This window comes from Podarcis muralis, chromosome 12, assembly GCF_964188315.1.
Source record: "Podarcis muralis chromosome 12, rPodMur119.hap1.1, whole genome shotgun sequence".
Taxonomy (NCBI): domain Eukaryota; kingdom Metazoa; phylum Chordata; class Lepidosauria; order Squamata; family Lacertidae; genus Podarcis; species Podarcis muralis.
Window position 1 is genome coordinate 56,882,589 of NC_135666.1, and position 20,304 is coordinate 56,902,892.

Genomic DNA, 20,304 nt, shown 5'->3' on the forward strand with positions numbered 1-20,304 from the left:
CATCTTTGACCTGAACCTCCCCAAAAATGGGGGTAGATCACCGCCAGATTTTAATTCTGTAAGTAGATCGCAGTCTCTTGGGCGTTGGCCACCCCTGCTGTAGATGAATACAGAAGAATTCAAAAGAATGTGTGTTCTTTTCACCGTAGCTTTTCTTTTCTTTTTTAATTAAAAAACTAATTACATGTTTCTGTGCTTCCCAGTACATGTATTAAAAAAAAAAAAGTACAGCATGTATTAAACAGTTTGTAGTGCACTCGATCACTGTCTGTTCCCTTTGAAGAGCTGCTATGTCATTTGTGGCATGAAGTGAGGGGGGGGGATACATGCCCCTGGCAAAACAGTGTTGCCTCCAACTCAAAACTATGGTGCTGATTTACTTTAAGCAATTTTAAAAACCACATACACAATGATTCCTATACAGGTACTGGTTTTTTTTACTGCGAAGGGTCTTATTTCCAAAGAGTTCCTCCCGATACTTGTGTTTTAACAACTCTTTAAAGGGATGACACCGCACACCAACTACAAGCGTCTCGCCTCAGTGTTATCACAATTGAAACAAAAAAAACATGGAAGACTAATTTTTTTTTTTACATTTGTTCTTCTTTACATAAAGAATCTTTTAAAAAGCATTTAGTAGTCCATTTCTGCTTAAAATATCCGTAAGCATGAGAAAGCGGAGAGAGAGAAAAATACACATTTTTGTACACCATGATCAGAAAGTTTACATTATAAATCTTGAAATTGCACTGTATTTAAAATACCCCCTGCCCAGAGTCAACTTCCACTTTTGAGCATAACTCTCCTCTGCTACTGACTGCTCCTGCTTGGCTTAGTTGCCAACTTGTGGAGGCCCTTCGGGGATGAGGGATGTGAAGAAAGTGGTGATGAAGGACCAGGCGGAAGCCATGAAGCCGGGATGCGGATGATCTGCGTTGACATCAACGACATCTTCGCCGCTGTCTTCGTCCATCCCGTCGTCCATAAGGTGCTCCTTTGCAAAACAAATTCCCCAAGTGGTTTAATAATAATAATAATAATAATAATAATAATAATAATAATAATAATAATAATAATTTTTTTAACCCTGCCCTCCCCAGCCAAGGCCGGGCTCATGGCGGCTAACAAGCAGTAATAAAAACAAGTTGAATGAATACAATTTAAGAACAAGATTAAAATAAAAAGGTAAAGGTAAAGGTACCCCTGCCCGTACGGGCCAGTCTTGACAGACTCTAGGGTTGTGCGCCCATCTCACTCAAGAGGCCGGGGGCCAGCGCTGTCCGGAGACACTTCCGGGTCACGTGGCCAGCGTGACAAGCTGCATCTGGCGAGCCAGCGCAGCACACGGAACGCCGTTTACCTTCCTGCTAGTAAGCGGTCCCTATTTATCTACTTGCACCTGGGGGTGCTTTCGAACTGCTAGGTGGGCAGGAGCTGGGACCGAGGAACGGGAGCTCACCCCGCCGCGGGGATTCGAACCGCTGACCTTTCGATCGGCAAGCCCTAGGCGCTGAGGCTTTTACCCACAGCGTCACCCGCGTCCCAAGATTAAAATACAACATTAAAATATTGAAACATTAAAATGCAGCCTCATCACAGGAGGAGAAAAGGAAAAAGAAAGAGGGGGAGGGAATCAAATTGGCTCCAAGCCAAAGGCCAGGTGGAACAACTCTGTCTTAAAGGCCCTGCGGAAAGAAATCAGATCCTGCAGGGCCCTGGTCTCATGAGACAAAGCGTTCCACCAGGCTGGACCCAGTGTTGAAAATGCCCTGGCTCTGGTTGAAGCTAATCCAACTTCCTTAGGGCCCAGGACCACTAGGGTGTTGCTATTTATGGACCTTAAGGTCCTCCGTGGGGCATTAACAGTTTCAAATCAGAGGGATATAAATTGCAGTGATGGAATCATGTTATATATACAGAATTCTAGGATGCAGGGCTGTTGTTAGCCAAGAAACGAAAATCTGACCAAAGAAAAGACAAAATTGATGAACTATGCCGAGGTGGCAAGGCTAACAGGAAGAATTAGAAACCAGGAAGAGGAGGCCTTTCTTTAATGAAGAAGGGGGAAAGTTTATAATTCATTTGAAAAGCTATTGTAAACAATTACATACATTGGTAGGATTGGCAGAAAACTTGTAGTAAAAATTTGAACTGTGGGTTGACAAAGGATTTAAAATAAATAGTGTTATCAAAGAGATGCAGAGGGGGAAACCATTACATTAAGATCCACAATGGGGGGAGTCTAAAGGGATTATATGTTTATGTAGATAATTCATTTGTTTATGAAAAATAGAAAATGCAAAAATAAAATTTATTTTAAAAAGAAACCTATGATGTAGTCGGATATAATGATTTGGTAAAATTTGACAAAATGAGAGAATGCAACATGATGTATATGAAAAGTGCAATTTAACCATTTGACCCTACAGCCCTGTAGACCTTAAGAAAGTTCCACCATTCAAAGAAGCTTAAAGGTAAAGGGACCCCTGACCATTAGGTCCAGTCGCGGAGGACTCTGGGGTTGCAGCAGTCATCTCGCTTTACAGGCCGAGGGAGCCGGCGTACAGCTTCTGGGTCATGTGGCCAGCATGACAAAGCCGCTTCTGGTGAACCAGAGCAGTGCACGGAAACGCTGTTTACCTTCCCGCCGGAGCGGTACCTATTTATCTACTTGCACTTTTGACGTGCTTTCGAACTGCTAGGTTGGCAGGAGCAGGGACCGAGCAACAGGAGCTCACCCCGTCGCGGGGATTCGAACCGTCGACCTTCTGATCAGCAAGTCCTAGGCTCTGTGGTTTAATCCACAGCGCCACCCGCGTCCCAGAAGCTTACTCCCATGTTAACTGAACATGGGGTGGTAGTCTTAATTTCATTTCATTACCTTAATGTAAGAGCTCACTTTTAAAGGAAGAGCTGTCAGCACATCTTAAAACTGCCAACAGTACCGCTCTCCAGGTATATGTTTTTTGGGAAGTAAACATGAATGTGCATCCACCTACCATCTCCTCAAGTCCAGCATTATTTACGTTTTGCCCATCGTGGTTCAGGTCGTCATTGTTCCCTGGAGGCTGTTGGAGTCCCTCTTGCCTGAATGGAAACCAGCCAGCTTGGTGTCTGTTTTACAATACACATGTGCAAAGTTACTAGAAATCATACCTGCCTGACCTGAGAAAACAAATAGAATGTTGGCAATGGAACAGTGAAATAGCTCTCCACTGGAAGGCTCATTATTCAACCTGATTTGTAGAGAAGGAATAGACCAAATCAAATGCCAATAGCCACTAAAATAGGAAGAGAGGTCCCTATTTAACCACACGTGGAACTAGCTGCATGACCCAGGCAAGCTTGCAGAAATTTTAGGAAAGTTACAAAAGGCTTCAGTTTAAATCATTTGGATATTCTTGTTATTGGCAAAGTAAATTATTTACAGAAAAGCTGGTTTTACAGAAAAGCTCTGCACATCATGATAGACAGTAGAGCAATTAAGGTCTCTGCCCTTAAAAATGGTTTAAGCTTATTAATGAATATGAAACATAGCAGCAGATGTTGCTTCTTTAAAATACGGTTCAAGTTAATTCACAGGACAGAATGTAGATACACTGGTAGTTTCTACTTTCATTCAGATGAGCACATGGCAACCATGGCAAACGTAGTGCTGCTCATATATTCTTGATCCAATGCAGAGGGTACACATGGAGATCACACACCCATTTTCTCCGATTACAGATAGGTAGCCGTGTTGGTCTGCCATAGTCAAAACAAAAAAAATTCCTTCCAGTAGCACCTTAAAGACCAACTAAGTTAGTTCTTGGTATGAGCTTTCGTGTGCATGCACACTTCTTCAGATACACTGAAACAGAAGTTGCCAGATCCTTCTATATAGTGAGAAGGTGGGGAGGGGTATTACCGTTTATTTATACCGTTTATTTATACCGGTTATTTATACCGTTTTCTCCGAGTATAAATAACCCACCACATGCCCACATACTGTGTGAGAGCTTAATGTTAGAACCCAATGCGCACATACTCAAGCCGTGATATATTTGTTTGTCAAAATCAGGATTAAATTCTACTCCTCATTGTGCAAGCACACTACACAACTTCAGATGCATGTGAACAGGGTGCCTACCCAACTGATTTGTGTTGCTCTAGAACGCTGCCCCTGTGGGATCCCCCTTGTTCACAGAAAGCAATGCTCAAAATACTCAGATTCATTTTCCCTTCAGTTTGCGCTAATTAAAGCTTCGTCTTTAAGATGCTCAGTCACTGATACTATATGTGCTGTTTCATCTGTTTCAAATAGGTCTTTGAAAACAATGTAAGAAAATTCAGCTCCTATTACATGCCTCAGCCTCCTGAAGGAAACCAGCAAGATTCCACGTTGTTAGAGGTGTAAGTATTAATTTTGGAAATTAGAATGGCAAGCTCATACAACATACAGATATCACATGCTAAGTATTTATCTTAAAGTAAAAAATTTTAATTAACTTGTTTTTAACCCATTTTAAATACAGTCATACCTCGGGTTACAGATGCTTCGGGTTGTGTGATTTTGGGTTGCGCACTGCACCAAACCTGGAAGTACCGGAACGGGTTACTTCCGGGTTTCGGCGCTTGCGCAAAAGTGCTAAATTGCGCTTGCGCAGAAGCGCCGAATCGTGACCCATGCGTGTGCAGACGCGGCGCTGCCAGTTGCGGACGCTGCGGGTTGCAAACATGCTTCCTGCACAGATCACGTTCGCAACCCAAGCGTCCACTGTACTAATAGAAATGAACTTCTAAAATGATTAGTTTTCCATCAGCCAAACTTTAAAGTTCAGATTCTGATCACGTAGCTGACAAGAAAACCCTTGACCATTATTTACATGGATTATGCTAATGGTCAAACTTGGGGTGGGGCAGAGGAAAGCAATAGGGATTGGGAAGCCCCTGGTTCAAATCTCACTTTGGCCATGAATGGCCTGGGCAAGTCATCATCTCCCTTGGGCAAACTGCCCTACACAATACAGGGAAACCAATACAGTGGTACCTCGGTTTACGAACAGTCCTGTTTACGAACGATTCGGTTTACGAACTGCGCAAAACTGGAAGTAGTGTCCCAGTTTGTGAGCTTTACCTCGGTCTAAGAACGGAAGCCGAACGGTGGAAGGGCACCAGGGCCTCATTAGGGAAAGCACGCCTTGGTTTAAGAATGGTTTCAGTTTAAGAACGGACTTCTGGAACGGATTAAGTTCAAAAACCGAGGTACCACTGTACTGATCTGCATTGATTGTCGAAATGCTGTACTTGGTCGAGTGCTCTGTATTCAGACCAAAGAGATGTATCCATAAGCAGCATTTACTCACAGGTAAACCAGCAGCATGGCTCCCATCACCATCACAAACCGACTGAAGGACGAATAGAAGTAGACAATGCTAAGCAGGATAGCTGCTCTGGAAAAGGTATACATCCAGTCCAGCCAGTCTCGGTTGAAGTCCTCCTCGTTCATCACTGGGCCGCCTTGAGCATTCATCTGCACATTCTGATTGACAGGCCTGTTCTCCTGGGGGGCTACATTGGGTGCTGCTGGGGGCTCATTGGCAGGAGCACGCTCAGAGTTGGGGGGCTGCGGAACGGGGGGACGGTCTGATTCCGTGCTGGGCGTTGCCTGGGCTGAAACTGCAGCTTGACTGTTGAGGGGTGTAAAAGGAACAACAAGCTTCGTTAGGTATCTATGCATGAACATTCTTCACAATCGTCAGCTGAACTACCCGGGGCAAATGCGTTCATAGCCTGGCACAGGTTGCACTTCCCCTTCAATACTGCCCACTGCGGTGAATTCATAAAGCAATATAAAGGTAAAGGGACCCCTGACCATTAGGTCCAGTCGTGGCCGACTCTGGGGTTGCGGCGCTCATCTCGCTTTACTGGCTAAGGGAGCTGGCGTACAGCTTCTTGGTCATGTGGCCAACAGGACTAAGCCGCTTCTGGCAAACTAGAGCCGCGCATGGAAACGCCATTTACCTTCCCGCCAGAGCGGTACCTATTTATCTACTTGCACTTTGACATGCAATGACAAGGAGACGCCTGACCTAGCCACTGTGATCCACGCGACGGTCACCTCCAGACTTGATCATTGTAACTCACTCTACGTGGGGCTGCCCTTGAGACTGACCCAGAAACTCCAGCGGGTGCAGATTGCCCCGGCGAGACAACAGGGATCACATTCACCCATACTATACCAGCTGCACTGGCTCCTGGTGGAGTACAGGATCAGGTTTAAGGTGCTGGTTTTAACCTTCAAAGCCCTATACGGCCTAGGACCCTCGTACCTATGGGACCGCCTCTCCTGGTACGTCCCACGGAGGACCTTATGGTCTTCAAATAAAAACATGTTGGGAGATCCCTGGCCACAGGGAGGTTAGGCTGGCCTCAACCAGAGCCAGGGCTTTTTTGGCCGTGGCCCCGATCTGGTGGAACACTCTGTCACAAGAGACTAGGGCCCTGCGGGACTTGACATCTTTCCGCAGGGCCTGCAAGAGAGAGCTGTTCCACCAGGCCTTTGGCCAAGGCACAGTCTAGGCCAACACAGAGCTGTGGCGTGGCATGGCGGCCTGTCACTTTCCGGCAGAACCCATCGTGAAAGCCAACGGATGAGAAGGCAAGGTCCTAAGAATGCTCTTCACCATGAAACAATACATGAAACAATAATACAAGTCAACTTTGTGGGAATGTTCAGGGAGGCAGGAGAGGATATATTGTTTATTAATATCCTTCTTGACTTGCAAGTCCCTTTACTTAGCAGAGTGCATTTCCCTTTTAACACATAGCGGGTAGCTGGTTGCAGGCTTATTTAAGCCTCTCACAATCATACAATTCAGTATGGAATTGTATGTTCCTGTTAAGTCCCCTTTTATTCCTCTCAAAAGAATGAACACATGGCAATCTTATTTAAAGTCAGTAAAATAAGTTTACTTACAACATCATCAGTTCACAGTTGGACCCCTAAAAGCAGGCTTAGTTGCAAAATATATACATGTGGAGCTATCCCATATGGCAGTGGTGTCCAAACTTTTTTCTAAGAGGGCCAGATTTGATGAAATGAAGGGCCATGAGGGCCGACCAAAGGATTAACTGACCACCGGGCAGGATTAGGCCCCCGAAACAGACTCTGGACATGCCTGCCATATGGAGATAGTCCCAGTGTCCTCTGTTGGCTCAAAGCCAACAGGGCATCTCTAGCTAAAAAGAGCTGTTGCTCCAACGACGGAGGATGTCAAAGAGAGTGCTGCGTGCCTTGTGCTTTTGTTACCTGCACAGGTAAGGTCACGCCTACCTCTAGTCACATGCAAAGGAAGTATGCCCCAGCCCAGGAGGAAACAGGAAGTTCCAACCGGCTGGACCAAACATCCCCTTGCCTGTCCACTCTAGGAAAACAAGGAATGTTGTATTTGACTGCTACTTATGTATCACATCCCACAAACTTATATTCATTTTTCTCCAATATAAAGCATGAACCAAAAGTAAGGCTGCATTTGTAAGCATTTCTCACAAAGGAGAAATTACTCTGGTGAATGTTTTGGGGAAAATATGTTTTCACATTAGATTTAGTTTACCAAAGCCCAGGGAAGGTAGCGTTGGCACTCATCTGAAAGGTGTTTCTGAGGACGCACTAGGACAGCTTCAAGCAAGTGGAGGATAACAACACTCGCCTGGGGGTGTCCTAGTGCCTACTCAAGAATAACAAAGTCTCGTCTCTATGTCTTAACTGCCACTCTACTGTCTCAATACTAATTTAAAGAACGCACCGTTTGTACTTACTATTGCATGTAATACTGGCGGGCATACATCTGCTGCCACCAAATCATCTGCAGTGGGCTGAAAGCAGGGTACACAGGAAAAGCAGCTGGCACTCCTTGCCCAGGGAACTGGTTTCCTACATTGCTGCAGACAATCAAAGCAAATTACAGGCAAGGTTGTACGTACATAGTTAGAATATCAACGGAATATCCAGTTACATAGAACACGTTTCCCCACAAAGACAAAAGGAGATGACAGTCTGCTTTTAAGTTGCTAAATCAGAAATCAGGTATTATGTGTTGACAGGGTGATTTCACCTGTGCACATTTTCCTTAAAACTTAATTTCCTTACTAAATTTAATTTAGTATTTTGCAAGCATGCAGAAATCTAGTACTACAGGAAATTCAAGAGCGTTTCAACACAGCCCCCCCCCCCCTTGCAGGCCTCCGAGAGGTGTAATCAGCGACAACCAAAAGAGTTATCCTCCTTGTTAATTTAGACCAGGCTTCCTCAACCTCGGCCCCCCAGATGTTTTTGGACTACAACTCCCATGATCCCTAGCTAGCAGGACCAGTGGTCAGGGATGATGGGAATTGTAGTCTCAAAACATCTGGCGGGCCGAGGTTGAGGAAGCCTGATTTAGACCCTGGCAGGGTTTTTGTGTGTGTGTGTGTGTGTGTGTGTGTGTGTGTGTGTGTAAGAGAGACAGACAGACAGACAGACAGACAGAGTGATTTTCACTGTCATTTTCCATTAAAGCAGAAGATCGCACTTTGGTATCATTTATCAGGACATAACACTTTACAGTAGAAGAAATATACTCATATAATATTTAGGAACAAGCGCTGTGAGCTACTTCACACCAAATGTGTGATAACATGTTACAACTACAGCATTTGCAAAGCAGAGCATTCAGTTAGCCGGGTCAAGTACTAATGTGATTTTAGAAGAAGCTGGCATGATATAAAACCGTCAGCCGCTCACGTGCATTAAAGAGAATCTTAAAGAACAGAAATGCCCCATCTTATCTTTAAGGGCAACAAGTATTTACAGTGTTAGCAGTTGATGCAACTGTATTGCATCAGACAACAATTCCTATCTTAGAAAGAAAATTGGCTGCAAGATGCCACAGGAGACCTTGCTAATTCACAATATACTTTCAAGACTAAGACTAAGGAGATGGGAGAAATAGGGAGAATACTAGAAGTTCTGATGTACAATACAATATAAAATTGTTGGGAGAATAATCTGATTGGTCTCCATTATGCCACATGTGCCTCTACTTAAAATATTTTTCCTTGCGAAGAATACTTTGACTGTTTCCTAACAAAAGCATTTAAGGAAGTGAAACAAGCTATCAGTATTAGGCAACAAGAGTGCAAAAGAGTAGATTTTGTGGGTTTCAATACACATTTATGTGTGAATTTGGGAATTTAAGACACTACAGGTGGAGTTCACCAGAGTAGATAGATTTTAATCAAGCAATCAGTTTTGCATCTTGTTTCAGAACAAGATAAAAGATACTGGTTTGCAACCAGAGTTGCATAAACTCAAAGCTCTAAGCTTCAGATGTTTATAGCCTTTTGAAAGACAGGAAAGTTGTTATGAAATTAAGGGTTTTTATTTGGCTCCCTCTGTATACATGCAAGGGCACTATTAAACATCACCTATATGAGGCCTAGAATTTTCCAGAAGCAACTGGCAGTTACTAGATAGAAAAGTCCCTCCAATGAGATCGAAAGTAGGTTTATCTGACTGGTAGTCTAAATAGTCACAATTTGTACAGAAGTAAATGAACCCATTTTCCCATATTTAGAGTGTTTGGGTATTTCTGAACTTTTGTTTAAACAAAAAAGCAGGATAACAGTGCAATCTTATATAGCGACTCAGAAGTGATTTCCATGGAGTTTAATATGGCTTACTTCCAGGTAACTGGGAACAGGACAACAGCCTAAACACAACTGATAGAAAGGATCTGGTTTAAAGTATGTCTCTATATTTTAACACACCTGTATCAAATTCAGATTTCATTTCAAACCAGCTTATTTTTGAGACAGTCTGCTTTTTTTATCAATCCTGCAGTTCACACATGAAAGCGAAACCTATTTAGTTTCTCCAAGCGTTCACAAATAAGTTTCATAATCACATGGAGAAATGTTAGCATGAGCTAGGAGGCCACAGTAAATATAAATATAACTGCATCTGCAGATACAGCTGCCAACTATCTTCAACACTATTTTTTTCCTCAAAAAACAATGTGTCACCCACTAATCCCTCCCCCAAATTGATTTTCAACTCTTTGGAAGTAAAAATGATCCAGGAACGAAAAGAGTTGCCTCGAATTATTATTTTAATGAACGATGGAAGCTGGGGAAAGTGAATAACCTCAGTTGTGACCCTGACCAGTTTCCCTCTCAGAGAAGTGAGCACATTTTTTTGTCCTTCAATTTTGTCGGCCTAGAACAAAACAAGTGAAAAACAATCACTGAAGGCATCTTCTTTTGATGTACGGCACTTGCAGATGTATTCCATAAACTGCTATGCAAGAGATGAATCTTGAAGGAAAGGCCTATCAGATGCTGATGAAAGCGCTGATAAAAGCGCCAGATGCTTAGAAAATTGCTCAACACAGCAATGACGAAGAGCATCATTAGCAAACTTAAAAGTTAATCATTCTACACTTGGTGGTGGGGAAATACAAGTTATTCACACGCAGAAATTTTGTAAAAGCCCTTAGGTATACTGATTACCTGTTTTGTAAACTGCTCTGGGATTTCTTTCTACCACCGAGCGGCGTATAAATTTTACATAATAAATTCACTAAACAAATACAAGAAATGGAAGCTTGTTTGTTTTGCAAGGAGAAATCCACTGCCTTTTTCTCCAACCTGGTTAGCGTCCACAGGACTTTTAACATTTCAGCCAAATGTAATCTTGCAATACAGTATTGTTATTACAGTAAAAGTAAAGGTAAAGGGACCCCTGACCATTAGGTCGAGTCGTGACCGACTCATCTTGCTTTATTGGCCGAGGGAGCCAGCGTACAGCTTCCGGGTCATGTGGACAGCATGACTAAGCTGCTTCTGGCGAACCAGAGCAGCGCACAGAAACGCCTTTTACCTTCCCGCCGGAGCGGTACCTATTTATGTACTTGCACTTTGACATGCTTTCGAACTGCTAGGTTGGCAGGAGCAGGGACCGAGCAACGGGAGCTCACCCCATCGCGGGGATTCGAACCGCTGACCTTCTGGCCGGCAAGCCCTAGGCTCTATGGTTTAACCCACAGCGCCACCCGCGTCCCTGTTATTACAGTACCTTGCAAGAAATGAATCATCACATCATCATTTTATGTGTATGCCGCTTTTCCATAGTTGAAACTATGCTCAGCGTGTCTTACAACATGACAAAATTTACGTAATTACAAACATAACAGAAGTCATAAACGATAAATAAAACACATCAAAAAGCACATAACCTAATGGAAACAACTTCCACATAAATAATATGATCTAAAACGAAAGATACAACAACAATATCAGTAACAGCAACAGCTCTGTCAAATACTCCAGCCCAAGAATCTGTTCAACAGCCTCAGCTTTTGTAGCTGGAGACAGAATGTTTGAATAAAGCTCTTGCAAAAAGCCCTTTAGCATTTTACTTACCCTTGCATTATATAAGGGAACGGGTGGCTCTGAACAGGATTGCTCTGTGGCAGGTTGCGATGTCTTACACCATCAGAGCCAGCCGTATGTGAAGATTCTTGAGATGGCGAAGGAGTCGTTGATCCTGAATGTTCTGAACTCTTTTAAAACAACACGATAATTTCCATCAGATGTAGAAAGGATTCTGTTTCATGCTGAATAGTTTGGTTCCCCCAAACTTTGAAAAAAGGAATATTTTACACTGCATACCTCTCACACCTGAAGTCAAAACACTTTTCCTGAACCATTAGGTTTGCAATTATTCTGTGACTTCTTGTTGCTGTTTTCCTTTAAGAGTAAATAAAAATCCTAGCCTGCTTCCTTAGTAAGGGGTTACATTTTTTTTTTTAATGAAAATTGTCCTCACGAGGGAAAAACATCATGTGTAAAGCAGTTCTTGCTATTAAGGGGGAAAGATCACGATGATTTGCAGGGGGAAAAGAAACAGCATTCTGCAAAGTGGGTCTGTATTCCTCTTCTGAGTGAAAAGATCACAATTACACACTAATTATTTGGGGGGAGGGGAGTAGACACGACAATGTCAGTACACCTAGGATCCCCAAACACAGCAGCATGAAAAATAGCAAGTTTTTCAACAATTTGAGTAGTCTCAACAATTTTGCAGTTCCATTATACACCCCAGGACCTGTTTCCTCTTGGGATCATAGTCAAGCACTTTGATACTAAAAAAAATAAAATTGAAACAGATGAAGCTACAAGCTGAAACATGGCCATGCTGTCATCATATTCCTGTCAGGATTTATTATAGTAAAAGAGCATTGTTGACGGAGCTTTAATGATTGCACCTTACACAAAGCCAACTCACCGAGCTGTTGCTAGGTGCTGACGATCCATTGTTTTCCCTAAGGGTATCAGGCTTTGGAGAATTTGGGGGTGTCCGTGAAGAACATACTAGATGAACCATATGATACTCATCTTGCTAAAATAAAAAAGTGAGCAGTTTTAGCAGAAATATTAGGCAATTTTTAAATACAATTTTGGTATATACACATTACAGCTGAACGGTTCAGAGGCAAGTAAATATTTTACACTGTTACTTGAAGAATAAAATATATTTCAGAATATTTATTGGAAAAATATATATTAGAGAAGTCTTATACCAGGGGTCAGCAAAGTTTTTGTGGCTTGGGCTGGTTCATGGCCCTGCAGACACCGCAGTGGGCCAGAGTGTGTGTGCGCGCGCATGCATGCGCAAACGCTATTTCTGGCACTCTTTCCGGCACAGAGGAGGCGTCGTAGCTTCCCTTTGGCTGCTTGTGGCCCATGGGCCTTAGGTTGCTGACCTGTCTTATACTAAGATTTTTGTTCTTAAAAATGTACACAAAAGAGGAGAACCAGAGTTGCACTTTTTACCATAGCTAGTCTTTCCGTTCAAAATCCAATTTTCTAATTAAGACTGATGAACTTCCCCCCCAAAATCTGCCCTTCCTCTGGTGACAGACGGGTGAATCATTTCACCAAAGAAAAGCTTATTTATCAAACTATAGATAAGTTACATTTTCAAAATCAACGGCCAAAGCAATTACTCAGCCGAGCTGTTCTGTCAGAATCAATACCTGCATTTAGAGAAAGGCACGTCTGTCTATCCCACAGGAATTCCAGCTAAAAAGCTCCCAGAGAGCAAACCGTTGCAAGTCACAAAGCTTATGGCAACTCATCCTGCAGTGGAAATCAAACCTTCTATCCATAGGGAATCCCCGACCTCAATCAACATTGATTAGTCTGTGATCAAACTTCTGAACGTGTGCAACAGACTCCCGGTACATTTCAGGAGAAATGTGCTCCAGAGTACAACAGCACACAAAAATTGTGAAAACTTATTAACCACAAATAGAGAGTGCGCATAGAACATGGTCAACGCTCCTCTGAATTTTAGCGGAAGATCCTATTACCAATCTTCTCATCAAGAAAACTGCTAGTTTCCAAGGAAGGCTAGTGATTCAGAAACAACAGTTTGAACACACTGTCTATAAGAGACAAATGTATTTTTCTCCTATAGGCACTGATTTATTAAAGGTAAAGGGGCCCCTGACCGTTAGGTCCAGTTGCGGACAACTCTGGGGTTGCAGCACTCATCTTGCTTTACTGGCCGAGGGAGCCAGCGTACAGCTTCCGGGTCATGTGGCCAGCATGACTAAGCTGCTTCTGGCGAACCATAGCAGCGCACGGAACGCCGCTTTACCTTCCCGCCGGAGTGGTACCTATTTATCTACTTGCACTTTGACATGCTTTCAAACTGCTAGGTGGGCAGGAGCAGGGACTGAGCAACGGGAGCTCACCCCGTTGTGGGGATTTGAACTGCCGACCTTCTGATCAGCAAGCCGTAGGATCTGTGGTTAAGACCACAGTGCCACCCGTGTCCCATACTGATTTATTACAAACTATTATAATGAACCTGAGGGTTTTGGGGTCCCCGCCCCCATTTTTTAATGCTTTATTAAGGTTAAAAGGTCATAACAAACAAATGTATATGTGGTCAAAACAAAATTACAAAAAGAAAATAACAATATTTGCTCACTGTACATTCTTCTTGCCTTCCCAACAATTTCCCACCACCCCATCATGTATTTACTGCTTATTTTATTTAATCTCAATTTTCCTTTTAATCATCAATAATATATTCTCTTGTAATTGCCCATCATAACACTGAAGTCATTCATCCTGCCACTGACTTTATATTATTACAGTAATCTTTAAGATAATTTTTATACACACCCCATTTCCAAATAAATATTTGTTCAGTGTTGCCTCTCAGTTTTTCTGTCATTTTTGCCCATCTGGCAAACTCCATCCATTCACTTTGCCACTCCAGCTTTCTTGGGATTTTCTCTCCTTTCCAATTCATTGTGATTAGTATTCTTGCTGCTACAATGGCGTACAAGACTATTTCTCTCGCAATTTTTGGCATGTCTGGGCCAAGTATCCCTTGGATAAAAGCCTCCGGCTTTTTTGTAAAAGGTACCTTAATCGTTTTTTTTAAGATCATAATTACATTCCAAAATTCCTTAATTTTCTTGCATGTCCACCACATGTGAACCAGAGGTTATACCTGGAGAAAGTTACTGGCGTAGCTTTCTTGCACAGATATTGTATGGACGACTAATGTATGTGAAATGCTTTGAAAACTCAAAGCGTCCTGCATAAATGTGAAATATTATTCGTATCGTTAAGTAACTCCTGGTTCATAAACAAGGACTCCACTGTGGATCAGCTATGGAAATCAAAATTGCCTCATGTGCTCATAGCTGGGCCCAAGGTGCCAACAGAGAGCCTGCAGGTGTGCAAGCACCTGAATCACAGTCATCAGATACTACAGCAAATTACTCGGATTCATAAGAAAGCAAATAAAAAGAGCTTGAATTTTATTCTAGCAAGTCACACCTGCGTCTTGCAATATGTTCCGGTTTTTATTCAATTAAGAGTTAAATCAGAAGGGATTTGATGCAAAAAGGGGAGGTCAAGATTTTCTTGCATCCTCTTGGAATTTTAAGTAAAAGTAATTCCACTTAAGTATCAAGCTAGTTTTCCCTACCTAATCGTTATTATGGGCCTCAACACACGCTCACGCTTCCTTTTTGAGCAATGAGTCACCTTGGAGATTTTCACTTATTTATCCACAATATTTTGACTTTTTCATCTAGAGAGTGTGTACTAATTGCTACCTGCACAAATCTGAGCATCTCTATGCTGACACCTTTCAGTATTTTCATATTGTATCAGATAGAACCTGGAAAAGTAGCTTTAGCATATTCATTTCACATCTGCAGAATGACAGCATTTAAATTGGGACTGCTTTGGAAGATATAAATCTTAGTAGTAAGAATGATGCGTCATGTGGACGTTGAACTTCAAGACACGTATCCAGAAATATTGCAAAGACAGTGGGACAGCAAGATCTTACCTTTAAATCCTCAGCATGAATACCTGTATACCAGTTAGGACATTGCGTCCTTTACCTGCAATCTCAGTAGCCAGCGACTAATATCAGTGTAATAAACTAAAATATATACTGCAGTAATTATTTTGCTTATGTGGTTAGCTAATCAAATCATGTTGCATCCGCTTTCCTACATGCAATTGTGCAATATTTGAATTGTATCTCTCGCCCACAGCAGTAGTCACTACGCAGTTTAACAGAATTTTGTACAGCATTTATTTTTACAAGTAGTGATTGTATGCAAGTTGCGAAAGGAACGCTTACTTTTCTGAGAATATCTTTCAGCTGAAGGTGGTCAGGAAGCAACCTGCCGGAATACACCAGTCTCTGATCCTTCGTAGACTAAGAGATGGGACAAATGAAGAACTGATTTAGAGGTGGAAACAATCATATATGAAGAAGACTTGTCTTAAATTCTTGATGCTGATGGTTAACATTTGAGGTGCACATAACTTGTTTTTAGAATTCCAGTTTCCACATGTTATACAGAACTAAGCACACTTTCACCTTTAGTCATAGCACATTTCCTCAAACTAATCTTTAAAGTCAAATGCATGTGAATACTTAATGTCCTATACTTCTCAAAATAGCTTCTCCTTCCCTTTATCAAACGCATCGCCAATAAAGCCTCTGAGGTCAGGGAACAATAACAAATGTACTTTGGTTAAAATGTTGTCATTTTAAAGTGTTGGTTGTTGCTAAATTTAAAGGTAAGTACCTGGATCAACATTTTAAATATAAATATAACTGCAGCTTCCCTTGAGTGCGAAATTTGTGGCTAAGATTGAGATCACTAACACAGTGAGGTTACAAAGGGAAGTTGTGTCCCTACAGTATTCCGACACAGTTGAAAAAAATACACGTATTTTTCCATGTATAAGACTATATTTTTTCAAGTTTTAAATTGGGGGTCGTCTTATACACCAATAGCGCATATGGGGGATTTCTTTATTTGGATTCCCCAAAAATAGGAATTGTGTTATACATGGGGGCATGTTATACACGGAAAAATACAGTATGCTTCCACAGCAGTACTTCTAACAGATGTAGCAGTTATGAACGCTTTCTATGAATATGAGCTTTTCTATGACTGCATCTGTTGATACTTTTGCTATAAAATGAAGTCAATAGACTGAAATCGATTAGACTGAAAACATCCCGATTTCCACCCAAAAAGATGATGACAGAGCAGCAAAGCAGTGACCCTTGTATCACGGAGTATTTCTGAAAGAGGGATATATAAGTTGTTTTACATGGATTTATTCTTCCATAATGCACATCAAGGTTAGGATCCAGTTACACAAATGCTCCTTCCACTGCAGGTCCCTGAAAAGCTCGCCCTATGTCATAAGAAACCGGAAGGAAATATTGCCTGCAATTGCACAGATTAACAGATCCTGGTGCAAAGAGTGGGTAGATCCTGTATAAGAAAATGAAGGTTGCCATGCCATGCACACTTACATTATAGCAAGACCTACTGCTGAGATACCTGGCAAACAGATTCAGAGCTTTCATTTCATTTTATTTTTTAAGTCAGACTTCGGCCCATCTGGAAAGAAAGTTATGAAGCAAAATGTGCAGACAGGCTTTGAAGAAATTCCTATGAAAGGAGATGGCCTGTCTGCTCCTATCTATCTGTCAGTGCTTTTAGTCAATGAATGAAGCCAGAATATGGATAATTTGCCTGAACTTTGGCCAATAGGAATCCCTGGGGTTCTAAAAAGCTTTCGTTTCCCCCACCCCTTTAGCACACTTTTCCTGCTTTTGTCTGATTTTTCAAGTTGTCCTTGGAATCTTCAAAGTTTGCCCTTCATTTTCCCCCAAGAAGCAGGATGCATCACAGTACGCAACACTCAGAGGGAGATCACCAGTCTTGGCTAATCTCTTGCCCAGTTAACCAAAAGTGGAAGGACACAAATATGCAGGCATTTCTGGGCCATTTTGTACAGTTTGTGCATTATGCAAGGAAAAACCTAACTACAGTGGTGCCTCGCAAGACGAAATTAATCCGTTCCGCGAGTCTCTTCGTCTTGCGGTTTTTTCGTCTTGCGAAGCACAGCTATTAGCGGCTTAGCGGCTATTAGCGGCTTAGCGGCTATTAATGGCTTATCGGCTTTAAGAAAAAGGAAACAAACTCGCAAGAACTCGCAAGACGTTTCGTCTTGCGAAGCAAGCCCATAGGGAAATTCGTCTTGCGGAACGACTCAAAAAACGGAAAACCCTTTCGTCTAGCAAGTTTTTCGTCTTGCGAGGCATTCGTCTTGCGGGGCACCACTGTATACATTCAGCTAGAGGTGCAACCAATCTCAGCTTCCTGCTGAGAAAGCCTATACAATAAAGGTAAAGGTAAAGGTAAAGGTAAAGGTAAAGGTACCCCTGCCCGTACGGGCCAGTCTTGCCAGACTCTAGGGTTGTGCGCTCATCTCACTCTATAGGCCGGGAGCCAGCGCTGTCCTGAGACACTTCCGGGTCACGTGGCCAGCGTGACGAAGCTGCATCTGGCGAGCCAGAGCAGCACACGGAACGCCGTTTACCTTCCCACTAGTAAGCGGTCCCTATTTATCTACTTGCACCCGGAGGTGCTTTCGAACTGCTAGGTTGGCAGGCGCTGGGACCGAGCAACGGGAGCGCACCCCGCCGCGGGGATTCGAACCACCAACCATGCAATCGGCAAGTCCTAGGCACTGAGGTTTTACCCACAGCGCCACCCGCGTCCCACAATACACATACACAAACATAGATTTGTTGCATTCCCCGCTTTAAATTTTTAAAATACACCTAAACAATAGGCAAAGTGGCCTTCGCTGTATGTATTGTTTGCTGAAATATGTTTCTATAGGAAAGATAGTGGGAAGGGAAGCGAAGGGAAGCGTTGCTGCTCGGGAGGATGCCAAATCAAGGCAGGAACTTTCAGGAATAACTGAAAAACCTGTAACTTCGGTACTGGAGAAAAAGGACAGGCAGGGGCGGAGGACGCTTGAGTGCCACCTGATGGAGGGTGACCATTTGGTCTCAGAAAAAATCAGAGAAGGGCCAGCAACTAGTGGCTGTGTGCGGGATGCCAGGCCAAGGAAGGCAATCTCGCTAGCTCATTTTGGAGTAGTGGGGTTTTTCAGCACTGCAAGAGGAGGAGGAGAAGGCCCGGTTTGCTGGCCAGGGTGCCAACGCCCAGGAGACAGTGTCTCTCCCACTGTGTCTAGAAAAGCAGAATTACAACTTAGGGACAGACCACAAGCGGCTGTGCTGTCCAGCAGGGCACCCCCTGGGCTTTCCCCTTTCCCTCCTCCTCCTTTACTATGCCCGTAACAGAGAAACCCAGCCAAGGGTGCCTTTCCACGCACACAAGGGCGACGTGGGGAGGCAGACAAAAGCCTTCCACAGCCTCGAGCTGCTGCTTGGGGGGAAACAGCAGCTCCAGAAAACAAAGCCGAGGAGGGAGGAGAGGTTCCATTTCCAAGCCGCTCTCACCCGGAGTCGGGCATTAATCGACACCGGGGCTCTCCTTTCCCTCTGCGTAAAAACGCAGCTTGGGCACACGGGGTTGGAAAACAATATTTGGAAAGGCCGGCAACTTGGAGACGGAAAGGAGGAGCCGCCTGGGGGGAAAGAGTGTTGTTTGCGATCATGGGGTGGGGTGGGGGGTTGTTTTTTTTGGGGGGGGGAGGTCTGGTGGTTGGGGGTCTCACCGGCTTGCTGGGGTACACCTTGGAGAGGTGTCCCTTGAGCCTGCCCACGGTCCAGTCGAGGAAGCAGCGGATGGTCTGGTCGGTGTACTTCTGGTTGGGGGCTTTGATGATGAGCGTGACGGGGGGCGGCCCCGCCGCGGGGGTCTCCATGGGGGCGAGCGGCCCGGGCGGCGGCGAGAGAGGCAGGCGAGAAGCGAGGCTCAGGAGGACGAGCGGCGCCCGAGCGGTGCGCGAGTGCCGGCCAAGAGGCCCCGTGCGCCCATCTCCGTCGCCGCCCAGACCCGGCCCAAGCCTCGCCGGGGAGACGCGGGAGCGCGGCGTCACAACAAGGCCCGCAGCCTCCACGTCGCCCGGGGAGCCTCCCTCCCCGCCGCCCGGGGCCTTGCAGCGACGCCTAAAATGGAGGCCGCGAAAACAACCACCAACCGCCCCTCGCCGCCGGGAGAGCGCTCTTGCGCGGCGCGGCGGCGGCAGCGGCTCCTCCTTGCGCGGGGGCGCTGCGAGGCGGCGGCCGGAACAGACTGAGCGTGTGCGAGGAGGCGGGGAAGAAGGGGAGACCAAGAGGGAGGCAGGCCGACAACCCCCCCAAAAATAAAGCTTTGTTTGGGGCGCGCCCTCCGCGGGGGCCTTTCCAGGGCGGCCTCACAGGCAGAAATCCGGCCGGGGAAGCTGCGCGGCGCTGGGGAGGAGGGAAGGAGCTGCGTCTCCCGGAGAGCTCTCGGGAAACGCCCAGGCCGGGGGGCGGGCGCCGAGAAAAGACACGCATAGCTCTCTTGGCACACGCGCCTGGATTTAAAATTATGGATAAACTAGAATATCTGCATATTTAAGTGGTGCACAGTTCTGGTGGCTTTGTGGGCGCGCGTTATATGGTTTGACTTTTATCATTATTCAATTTGTATGCCGCCCTATACCCGCAGGTCTCAGGGTGGTCACAACATAAAAACACCAAATGCATAATAATAAAAAACAAAAGCATCCCGATCGTTTCCCCACCCCCGCGTGCCCAACACTTTTTGAAAGGATGCCTTGGATTACTGATCTCTCCCCCAACCGTAATTCGTTCACGGGACTCACTGCCACAAGATGCGGGGATGAACAATCGGTCACATGTCTCTAAAAGAGAATCGGCCAGAGTCGTGAAATAGGAGGGGTGAAGGTGTTAGTGGCAAGGAGCCA

The 20,304-nt window shown here is 44.3% G+C and overlaps 1 protein-coding gene across 2 annotated transcripts; it reads right to left on the bottom strand.

The window, feature by feature from the left end:
• Positions 1–150: 150 nt before the first annotated feature.
• On the bottom strand, positions 151–19,715 carry HERPUD2 (HERPUD family member 2). Of its 2 annotated transcripts, XM_028750260.2 has the most exons (8): positions 19,126–19,705; positions 15,704–15,781; positions 12,308–12,421; positions 11,443–11,582; positions 7,801–7,923; positions 5,346–5,669; positions 3,000–3,114; positions 151–994 (listed from the first exon to the last, which is right to left on the bottom strand). In XM_028750260.2, the coding sequence occupies exons 1-8, from the start codon at positions 19,273–19,275 to the stop codon at positions 833–835; spliced, it is 1,206 nt and encodes a 401-aa protein (XP_028606093.2). In that variant the 5' UTR covers positions 19,276–19,705; the 3' UTR covers positions 151–832. The 2 variants fall into 2 exon arrangements, with proteins under 2 accessions (XP_028606093.2, XP_028606094.2); XM_028750261.2 differs by lacking the exon at positions 12,308–12,421 and having other exon boundaries at positions 19,126–19,715.
• Between the last annotated feature and the right edge of the window lie 589 nt (positions 19,716–20,304).